This window comes from Balaenoptera acutorostrata, chromosome 1 (assembly GCF_949987535.1).
Source record: "Balaenoptera acutorostrata chromosome 1, mBalAcu1.1, whole genome shotgun sequence".
Lineage (NCBI taxonomy): Eukaryota > Metazoa > Chordata > Mammalia > Artiodactyla > Balaenopteridae > Balaenoptera > Balaenoptera acutorostrata.
Genome location: NC_080064.1, coordinates 141,268,331 through 141,279,367, shown reverse-complemented (window position 1 = coordinate 141,279,367; position 11,037 = coordinate 141,268,331). Strand labels below are relative to the sequence as shown.

The window sequence follows — 11,037 nt, the reverse complement described above, 5'->3', positions numbered from 1 at the left end:
AAAAGTCAACAAAAATACATGTTAGTCTGTTAACAGCCTTCCTCTGGAGAGAAAATGTATTTGGGAGAGAGAAGTGAAAGGCAGACACATTTTTACTGTATATATTTATGTTTTGAATTTCTTTACTATAAGCATATATTACTTTTATAATTTTTAAAACAATAAAATATGAAAATAAAAGCATTTAAACATAATTAAGCTAGTAAATAAAAATAACCTCCAGAAATAAACCATAGGCAAAATAATACGATGTAATGGCAAAGCCCTGAACTTGTAGCCAGGAGACTTGGTTTCCTGGCTCAACTCTGCCTTAATGACTTGTGGGTCATTAAAAAGTTCATCTAGCATCTCTAAGTCTCAGTTCACTTGTTTGTCAAACAAGGCAGACTAGATGACCACCATGGAACTTTTAGCTCTAGAATCTGGATTCCACTATAGGTCATCCTCCCTTCTTGCTCTGTTGCCAAGGTTACTCGCAGCTCCAGTCTTTCAGACCATGTTTTAGACAAGGCATTAAATACAGTCATGCATTTACACATATTCCAAGATCATAACCTTACAAGAAAAGGATCATCAACCCGCTTGCCCAGTTTCTGCTTAATTATGACCCTTTTTGTTTTATCTGATGGCAGTTAATTTCACGGACTTAGGGCTGAGTCAAGTAATAATTCTTGGACAAACAAGATAATTGGCCAGACAGGTCATTTTGTTGTTGTTGTTTAATATATTGAAATCTCATTTAAGAAGCATGCAACTCTGAAATAACTTATTTTCCTTTCATCATGTACATAACCTCTCAGTTGTCTTTTCATTAAATTTTCCTGGCCCTGGACAGACAAAAAGAAGGTCAAAAGAAAGAGAGAGAGTCACAATTTTCCTGGGAACTCAGGGGTGCAAAAGAGGAGGGCTCAGTGAAACACTGTACATGAGTAAACAAAAGAATGTATGAGAGAATGAGAGACATTTCTGTTTCCTTCTCCATCAGTGTTCCAGCTCCTCTGCCTGGTGGCTAGATTGCTGCAGCGAACAGTGGAGATTATGTGCCTATTTGAAGGGCCTGGAAGAGGGTCCTCCAGAAGCAGAAGCTCATCCTCAAAAAGCTGGACCAACTCCATCAAGCACAGTGCCAGCACAAGTAGATGCCCTCAAAGTACCAGCATTCTACGCTTTCCCAACTTCCATGGGAGACACTGAAGGAGAATAGAAAGAATCCAGACTTTGTAGCCTGGAAAACCTGGGCCCACATCCTATCTCTGCCACTGACTATCTGTGTGACCTTGGACAACTGTGAAAACTGCAGGATTGTCATGAAGGTTAAACAAGATAACAGATGTAAAATGCCTACCACAGTGCCTGGCACACAATAGGTAATTAATGAAACACATAACTGTTTCTCATCTCTTAATGCTTAAAGGACCCAGGCCTAAAGTTTTGCCCAAAGCAGACCTTGAGATCTCCTTCAATAGGATGTGTTTCTGAGAGCAAGGATATAATCCACCGTCTTATTTTTTTAAATTTAGTACTTTTAATGTCATTTTACCCTGCTTTTTTTTTTTTTTTTTTTATTGATTAATTGATTGATTGATTGATTGCTATGTTGGGTCTTCGTTTCTGTGCTAGGGCTTTCTCTAGTTGTGGCAAGTGGGGGCCACTCTTCATCACGGTGCGCGGGCCTCTCACCATCGCGGCCCCTCTTGTTGCGGAGCGCAGGCTCCAGACACGCATGCTCAGTAATTGTGGCTCACGGGCCCAGCCGCTCTGCGGCACGTGGGATCTTCCCAGACCAGGGCTCGAACCCGTGTCCCCTGCATTGGCAGGCAGATTCTCAACCACTGCGCCACCAGGGAAGCCCCCTACCCTGCTTTTTGAACAAGGGCCTCCCCATTTGTATTTTGCACTGGGTCCCACAGATTAGTTAGCCAGCTCTGAGGTTGTGTCAGACACTGTGTTCCCTTGAATCCCCTTCCCTCGGCCTGAGGTGAGGAGGAAACCCCAATTCCCCGTTCCTCATGGGTGAGGGAAGATCACACCACCATCTCTGAGTCAATCCTCTACCAGCTTCTTTCCCTTTATTCTTTTATGGTAGAGAGTAGAGTAGAGATGGGTGATGGATAGGCCAGCAGCTCCTGTATAGGTGGTTTAGCACTTGGTTTTGGAATGTGTGGATGCTTGGCACTTATTTTTTTGTCCTTTGCATTTGGAACCTTGACACTGGGATTATAACGGCCTGGACTGCAAGGGAGCTTTAGCTCCCTGTAACCCCAAGGGTGCCAAAAACATTCCCAGGAAGATAGATGGAAAAGCAAGGAAAGGAGGGGAGATCCCTTCAGTCCTGGCTGGCTTCCTTCCCGGCTGAGAGAACACGTGATTTCCCGGTGATGGAGGTGGGTTTCTCCTGGCAGGGCGCCCCTGTACAGAGTGGTTCTTCATTCCAGATAACAACCACAGCCGTGCCTTTTGCCCTTGAGCATTCTCAGACAGTTCATCATGGAGGAGCTGGGCAGTCTATTGGAAAGGCCACCCAGAGTAGTACTGTTCCAGGCAGGTCATGGGCCAGGCTCAGAGCCCTGCTACAAAGTGCTGACAAGACGGTAACCCTGCTGGAGCTTGTGAATGGCCTAGCGGGTACCCTTCCTTTGACCAAACTTCATACATAAAATATGGCTTGTTTCAGAATCCCTCAGAGTTTTTAACCCAGGACACTCCCCTGTTCTATGTGGCAAAGAGACCAGGAAAGTCATATGCTCAGTCTCCTCTGGAAAATGGGCAATGAGGGTCATGAGAATTTCCAGTTGTAGCAGGAAAACTGGCAAGCAGGCTGGGTCTCCGTTGAGCCTCAGTCAGGGCAGGGTCAGTGTACAGCAAGAAGGGAAACTGGCCTTGATCCTGCAAAATACTATTTTCTCGGGCTTCCCTGGTGGCGCAGTGGTTGAGAGTCTGCCTGCTAATGCAGGGGACACGGGTTCGAGCCCTGGCCTGGGAGGATCCCACATGCCACGGAGCGGCTGGGCCCGTGAGCCACAATTGCTGAGCCTGCGCGTCTGGAGCCTGTGCCCCGCGACGGGAGGGGCCGCGATAGAGAAAGGCCCGCGCACCGCGATGAAGAGCGGTCCCCGCACCGCGATGAAGAGTGGCCCCTGCTTGCCGCAACTGGAGAAAGCCCTCGCACGAACCGAGGACCCAACACAGCCAAAAAAAAATTAAAAAAAAAAAAATAAATAAATAAAATAAATAAATAAGAAAAAAAAAAAATACTATTTTCTCCGTATAGTCCGCTATTCCCCTGTCAAATTCATATATGTTGCCCACAGGGCACTCACTTCCTTTGTAGAGCCAAGAGGTCAGTGGAAAGGACATCAAGGTTCTTTCATTCTGAGTCCTCCAGTGTCTTAAGGACAATGCATCAGACCCTTGGGCTAGAACTAAGTCAGGCCCTAGGAATGCTGGCCTTAGTCACCAGGACTGATACGCAGCCTGGCTCATAAGAGATGGTCTTCATGGGCTAAAGCACTTCTGGAGAAAATGACACAAGGGTGCAGCAGGCGCCACTGCAAGTGCTGGGTCCCCAGCTTCTGCTGGTCTCACAGTACGTAAAGTGCTGTTCCTTGCTTTGTTCACTTTCCCTTTCCCCTGAGTGACCATCCAAACTCTCACAAGTTCAAACCTCCTGCCCAACCTCCATACCCCGCACTGTGAGCAGAATCCTCGCCGCCTATGAATTTAACCACACCCATCCTTAATGTCAGCTTCTCTCTCTTATCTCAGAGGCTGGCTGAAGTTTCCCTTCCTCTGTCAAGGCCTCCACCCATGTCCTTAACCCCCTCGTACTCACTCAGGAGACTTGCCTCCTCAGCTTCTCTCCTCTTTCCTACCTTTGCTCTCTGCTGCTCGTTCTTTCTCCTTTCCCAGTCTCTCCGAGAGTGAAACCAACTGACACTCCTTTCCTTGACTTTATCCTCCTCTATTTTGTGCCTTTCTCTCTCCTTCTGAACCAGTTCTGCTCCAATCGAGACAAGGTGGGAGGCTCAGGGAGGCCAGGAGTCAGGGTCTGGGTACCCAGATGGGGAGGGGCTGGAGTAGAGCCCCAGGACATGGAACAAAAAGGGAACTGAGGCCAGCATCAGGTGAAATAGGGTGAGAACAAAAGAGATGGTCAAACACTGTATCAATCCAAAATACATTGGGCAGAGAGGGGAAAAAATGGATGGGAGTTAAAGGATCTATGACTAGAAATAGGAAGATAGAGCCAAAAGTTGCAGGAAATTGGAAGGGAGCCAGAGCAGAGAGATTTCTCAAGGTGCAGATACCTAGCCTGGCCTCCATTTATAGGGGACCTGTGGCCTTGCCCATGGGTGGAGAGGGGGCAATTAAAGGTGCCAAGCCTGGACAATTTTCCTCCTCTGTCAATCTCCTTAAAAGGATAATCAATGAGCACTGCTCTACTTCTTTAGTCCACCTTCACTTTAAAACTTACTGCAATCTGAATTCTATCTCTACCTTCCCACCAAAACCCCTTGGGAAGCAATCACCAATGGTCTCTGCATTGGTTCTTCTCTGAAAAACTCCCTCATGAGTTTTTCCTCCTCCTCCTCCTCCCCTGCCCAGTACCAAGTTTGTTTTAGGCTCTTCTAACCACACTCAACAATCATTAGGCATTTTCTTCTACTCTTGTGGATTTTAAATAACCATTTTGCTGTTAACTTCCAAATCTAGAACTCTGGTCCTTCTTTCTCTCCTGGTCATCAGACACACATCTGAACTGTTTGGCTCTGTGATCCCCAAAATGTTACTTGTGTGTACATTGCTGGTCAGAAGTGTCATGTGGCAAATGGAAGAATGGAAAGGGCTGCAGGATAAGGAAAGAAAACATAATGAGTGCCTACAAACAAGCTGTCAGGTCAAGTTATTTCTAAAAGAACAGGGATTTTAAACTTCTCTCTGAGGTGTTTACACACTCCCCAAATTCCTGTATAGGATAACTAAATTAAAATATCCTTGAGTATATGCCTGACTTTACCTCTTTCCTAACTGGGGCACCAAGAGTAGACTTGGGTCATAGAACTTTCCCTTCTGGGGCACTATCATTAAGGGAACTTATACTGAAAGTGGGCTTCTCTGTCCAACTGGCAAATTCCTTCGATTCTGTTAGCTTTAATTCCTCTGAAAGAGAATCTCATTGGCACAGCTAATCTTTGCATCCCAGGCCCTCCTTGGGAGGGAGTTCCTGCTTTTGCCTGGGAAGTCAGCAAAGGCCTCACAACGGCTGTGACATTTGAGATAGCCTTAAAGGATGATAGGTGCTGGGGGTAATTGTGTGTGTGCGTGTGTGAGTGTGGCAATTTCAGAATTTTGCAGCAGTATTCTAAATCTAGAGCCTTCATTCAACTATTATTTACTTTTTTCTTTTTCTAAATCATAAGAGTCACTTTTATTCTTTAAAAAACTCCACATCTGAAGGAACTAGAATGAGTCTCTCTCCCTCATTTTGGTAGGGACACTTAACAAAGTCTAGAATAATATTCTCCCATTCATTCATTCATTCACTCAGTAGTCAGTGCCTGCTATAGGCTAGAGCATTTTTTACAGGTTATAAAATGCAGTTTACAGATTATTTTGTTTAAGCCTTATAACCACCCTACCTAGTAGTTATTGTTACAAAATACATTTAATTCAGAAAACTGAGGCTCTAGGCAGTTAAGTAACTTATTCAAGATCAAATTATAAGTATCGTGGGGGAGGGGAGACTTGAATCCAGGTTGAATCTCCAAAAACTATGTACTTTCCACTACACCACACTGGGATGACTCACAAAATGGTGTGTTAGATCTGATATAATTGAACTATGTATCAGTAACTTGCCATCAGTCACTACCAGCTAACATCTGACATATGCTAGCTGAACATTTTCCTAAACTGAGAGTTCAAATTATATAACCAAAATGACTACTCTTCTAAAATAATTCTACAAGTCTGAAAAAGTTTTCTAAGCAGATTAAGAAATAAATTTACTTATTTTTAAAACAAGTATATTTTTAATGAGTAATAGAAAATTCTGTCTCTCTAGTATTTGTCCTTTTCTTCTGTCCTTAGAAGCATATATATAATGTTTATTAATATATAATAATGCTGCCTTCCACATTACGAACTGGTCATTCCTGCTTATGTTTGCTTTTGGTTAACTCAGCCCCTTTGATTGTAGGGCTAAGAAATCAGTTCAATCCTCGTGAGTAACTTTGTTTTTGCATCCCCTTTCTCTTTTGGATTGGAAAAGTAACAGATGCTTATTGTATAAAAGGCAAATCATACAGATGTCTTAGGAAGAAAAAGCCCTGGCAATCCCACCCCCAGACATAGCAGCTTTTAATAATGTGGTACAGAGTCTTTCAAATTTCCTCATTCATATACCAACACATACTATATTTATACATATTTTTCCATAAATGAGATCTGCCATACATACTGTTTGGCAATTATTGTTTGTTTTTGACAAACAAACAGCTATCATTCTTTGTCAGTATCTATAGATTGATCTCAGCTTTCAGATAGCTTTTGACAAAGGAAAACATCCGTTTCACAGAAACAGAATGAATTTCAAATGTTTTGCCAATGCCTGCCTTAATCAAAACAAAGCCTGGGTGAGAAAGTGGGGCTACTGCTATATACTGAAAAAAATCAGCATAGCTTAATAGTTGTTCCTATTACACAGTATGTTTTGTAACATTCAGCCTTAAAAAAAAATTAGGCCATTACATCCACTTTTCGAATTAGCAGCCAATGGACCAGAGGTGAAATGAGGAACGTTTTGGAAAATACCCTCTCGTGGGGTTGTCTTCAGGTAGTGGGTTGTAAGGCTCCGAGGCATTTCAACAGCTTGCCACTAGCTAGAAACACACTTCCCAACACCTCGGCACTGATCTGTTAATGCCTCTCATTTAGTAAGAAACACAAGACAGATGAGTCAGTGTGCTGGGCAATTAACCCATCAAGGGCTTTCTTCCTGAGCCTGGGATAACAGGCAGAAAAAGGAATGTAATCCTTAATGACTAACAAAGGGCACTGCTGGAGGGATGGGAACACACACGTACAAGGCATGTGATGGGCTCTTTTTCCATCTGGAACTACCTGCCACTCATCTCCTGAATTTACACAGATTTTTGCCATAGATTGATCTTGCCTGGGAATGAGATAAGTTTTTTCCCAGCTGTCTTGGAAACGGGAACTGACATATGTGATAGACTACACTCACAGAAGGCCGTATGTCTAACATTCCAGGTCTTGGACTGTCCATAAAGAAGCAAAGAAGTAGCCTAACCCCTGCCAGCATTTTATAGGACACAAAAGAGAATATATGTTCTCACGCTGAGCCATAAATATCAACATTAGTCCAGGGATTACCTGACATTTAGCCTGCTGGAACCCAAGTCATAGGCGTCAGAAAACTGAATATGCTATGTTCTTTTTCATGTTTTTACATAGCTTTGGGGCTTATCAGGGAACCCTGAGGCTGGACTTACAGGAAGCAAATGTTTTGTAATAATGTTTTATTAGTATTTTTCAAAACACTTTTTTTTTCCTTCCCTCCATTATTATTTCTTTATTCCCTGAGACATTTTGTTTTGATTCCTGGTTTGGGAATCTTCATTTTTCAAATGAAAAGTTTAATAGTGCAAAATATTTAGAAGCTAATTCTTCTTGCTTTCCCCTAAATCTTTGGTCTGCCGTCATTAAGACAAGATCTGACAAGCAGGCTGCTGGAAGATTTGTACACTCTCTCAGTGTAAAACTGTGGGAGTAATAAAGTAAGTTTGGGAGGGTTAAAAGGAGGACAATGGAAACTTCTTAAGCTGTTTGTGAAACTGTCTTAAGTTTTCAGCAATTATTCTCATTAATAACATTTATGTTAATAATTATTAGTATCCCCTTTCTCTTTCAAAAGTGTTCTGGCTTGGACACTAAATTACATGATCACTGTTAATCATATAAGACAGTATTCTGCCAGCACAATGGAAGTAGGGTCATGTAACAACTGTACACTGAACAGTACAATAATTGTATATTAAACAATGGCAGTTTTCTGTCAAAATTTAAAGTGCACATATCCTTCATCCTAGAAATTTCCCTTCTTTGAATCTATTCTATAGAAATTCTCATGTTATGAGATTATATATATACAGATCATGCACACACACACACACATACACAAGAATGCTTAGTGAAAATTGGAAAAGATCTAAATGTTTATCAGTAGTCTAGTTAAACACAATGGAGTCCATGTAATTATTATAAAATAAGGTGGTAGATCTATATGTGTTGATGAGATGATGAAATATTCAAGACCTATTTTTAAATTAAAAAAGCAAGTTGTGGAAATGTATATATGGCAGTGCTTGCTATGGCTGGCTCTGAGTAGGTTCAGATGAGGTTCTCTCATAATCTCCTCCAGCTCCCACCCCCACCCCCCAAAACCAGGCCAAATCAACATCAGCCTAAACACTAACTGCCTACTATGCAAATGAAGCTTCTCTCCTAGCCTTTCCATTTAACCAGATTGAGCCCCCTCCCCCCAAACACACACAGACACATCCTCTCCAGTATACTGTGTTGGCCAGAAAGTGCCTTCGCTTTTTAAGTAAAGATAGAAGACACATTTTTCATTTTCACCAAGAAGTTTATTGAACAACGTATTCACCTTTTTGTTCCCCTACCTTCTGCCATTTTCCAGGCAATTTCATAATTCCATCTTCCCAAAACTTTTAATTTTTTTGAGCAAAGAACTGTTCCAGGTGACTTTTACAGTCTTCCAGGGAATTGAAATTTTTTCCATTAAGAGAATTTTGTAAACACCGAAATAAATGGAAATCCAAAGGTGCAATGTCTGGTGAATATGGCGGATGAATCAGAACTTCCCAGCCAAGCTGTTAACAGTTTTTGCCTAGTCATCAAAGAAACATGCGGTCTTGCATTATCCTGATGGAAGATTATGCATTTTCTTTGACTAACTCTGGAGGCTTTTCGTTGAGTGCTGCTTTCAGTTGGTCTAATTGGGAGCAGTACTTGTTGGAATTAATCGTTTCATTTTCCAGAAGGAGCTCATAATAGAGGACTCCCTTCCAGTCCCACCATATACACAACATCACCTTCTTTGGAAGAGGACCAGCCTTTGGTGTGGTTGGTGGGGGTTCATTTCGCTTGCCCCACGATCTCTTCTCTTCCACATTATTGTACAGTTTCCATTTTTCATCGCCCTTCACAATTTGTTTTAAAAACGGAACGTTTTTGTTACGTTTAAGCAGAGAATTGCATGAGGAAATATGGTCAAGAAGGTTTTTTTCTCTTAACTTATGTGGAACTCAAACATCAAAGCGATGAACATAACCAACCTGGTGCAAATGATTTTCAACACTTGAGTTGGATGTTTTGAGTATGTCGGCTATCTCCTGCGTGGTATAATGTTGATCATTCTCAATTAATGTCTCGATTTGATCGCTATCAACTTCAACTGGTCTACCTGACCGTGGAGCATCATCCAGCGAGAAATATCCATCGTGATACTTCACAAACCACTTTTGACATGTTCGATCAGTCACAGCACCTTCTCCATACACTGCACAAATCTTTTTTTACCTTTCAGTTGCGTTTTTACCTTTCTTGAAATAATAAAGCATAATATGCCGAAAATGCTTTTTTCTTCCATCTTCAATATTAAAATGGCTACACCAAAATCCAACAATTTTGATGTCTTTTTTTAAATGCACGCTGATATGACAGCTTTCACATCTAACAAAATTGTTTTAAATTAAGTTAAAGACAACTAAGTGCTGCTAGAGCTATCTTACTGAAAAAACCAAACTAACCTTTTGGCCAACCCAAAAGAAATTCTGGAGAGGCCATAATCTGCAATACGATCTTCTTGTTCTAATATGTATATTGGAAAGAGATTTGCAAATCTTTTGACGGTGATTACTTCTGGGGAGTAACTGTTATTCCCTTCCATACTTTTATTTTAACTCATAAGCATATATTTTATGTTTATAATTTTTAAAATTAGTTTAAAAGGAATACATGAGTAGTTTGCCATATAAAATTGTATATTTTAGGTGCATCTAGAGCATCTGGAAACTCTTAGAGAAAATGAGTAGAGAGCCAGACCTCTGGCATTTTTCCTGTAACTATACTTTGGAGTGGATGTGGCATATTCTATACTTATCTCCCAATTATCAGGCTAACTGAGGAAATAAAGTTGAAATGTAGCTTTTCGTTTCCAACTTTTTCATAATCATTTAAACTGGATCAGTTAAACAGATGCATTAGTTGCTTGCTCTGAATCTCTTTGGAAGTAGATGATGAAACATAACTACCGAAAAAAGAGTTAAACAAGAAACAAAAGAAAAATAAGCTGATATAAAAATCTAGGGTTGGAACTGTGTCTTTCGTTGGAATTTCATGGAGCACACCGAGGTCTCAGGGACTCTGTATGGGACCAGCAAAGCGGCCGTGCCGGCGGTGCAAGCCGTGAACCACATCTGTTGACGTGGTCCTGCAGGGCGTGCGCAATATCGGGAAGACGGACCTGCGGCCCACCTGCATCTTCCTGCGGTCGCCCTCGCTGGACCGCCTGGAGCAGCGGAACACAGACACAGAGCAGAGCCTGGCCGCCGCCCGGGCCGACCTGAAACCTGGAGAGCAGCAAGGAGCCCGGCCTGTTTGACCTGATCATGGGCAACGACAGCCTGGACAAGGCCTACTGGGCCCTGAAGGAGGCGCTCTCCGACGAAATGGAGAAGGCTCAAGGAACTGGTCCCTCCTGAGGAGGTCTGCCAGCTGTGTCCCCCCCGGGGCCTGGGGCCTGGCACCCCTTCGGGCCAGGGTGGCTCTGCTCACCTCGGCTAGCGCCCTGGCGTGCGGGTGCTGCCCAGCCCCCTCGCTACCCCGCCGTGGTTGTTGAAGGACCTTACCACCCCCCAACCGCCCACCCTTCTCCCCTCACCCCCTTCTCCTCACTTCCCTTCCCCCCTCGACTCCCTTCCCGCCCCAGCA

The 11,037-nt window shown here is 42.8% G+C and overlaps 1 protein-coding gene across 1 annotated transcript; it reads left to right on the top strand.

The window, feature by feature from the left end:
* The first annotated feature begins 2,378 nt into the window (after positions 1-2,378).
* On the top strand, positions 2,379-10,808 carry LOC103009554 (guanylate kinase-like). Its single transcript, XM_057558339.1, is given in 5 exon segments — positions 2,379-2,625; positions 3,910-4,016; positions 10,414-10,526; positions 10,528-10,675; positions 10,677-10,808. Coding segments are annotated over 5 exon segments (747 nt in total).
* Positions 10,809-11,037: the final 229 nt, after the last annotated feature.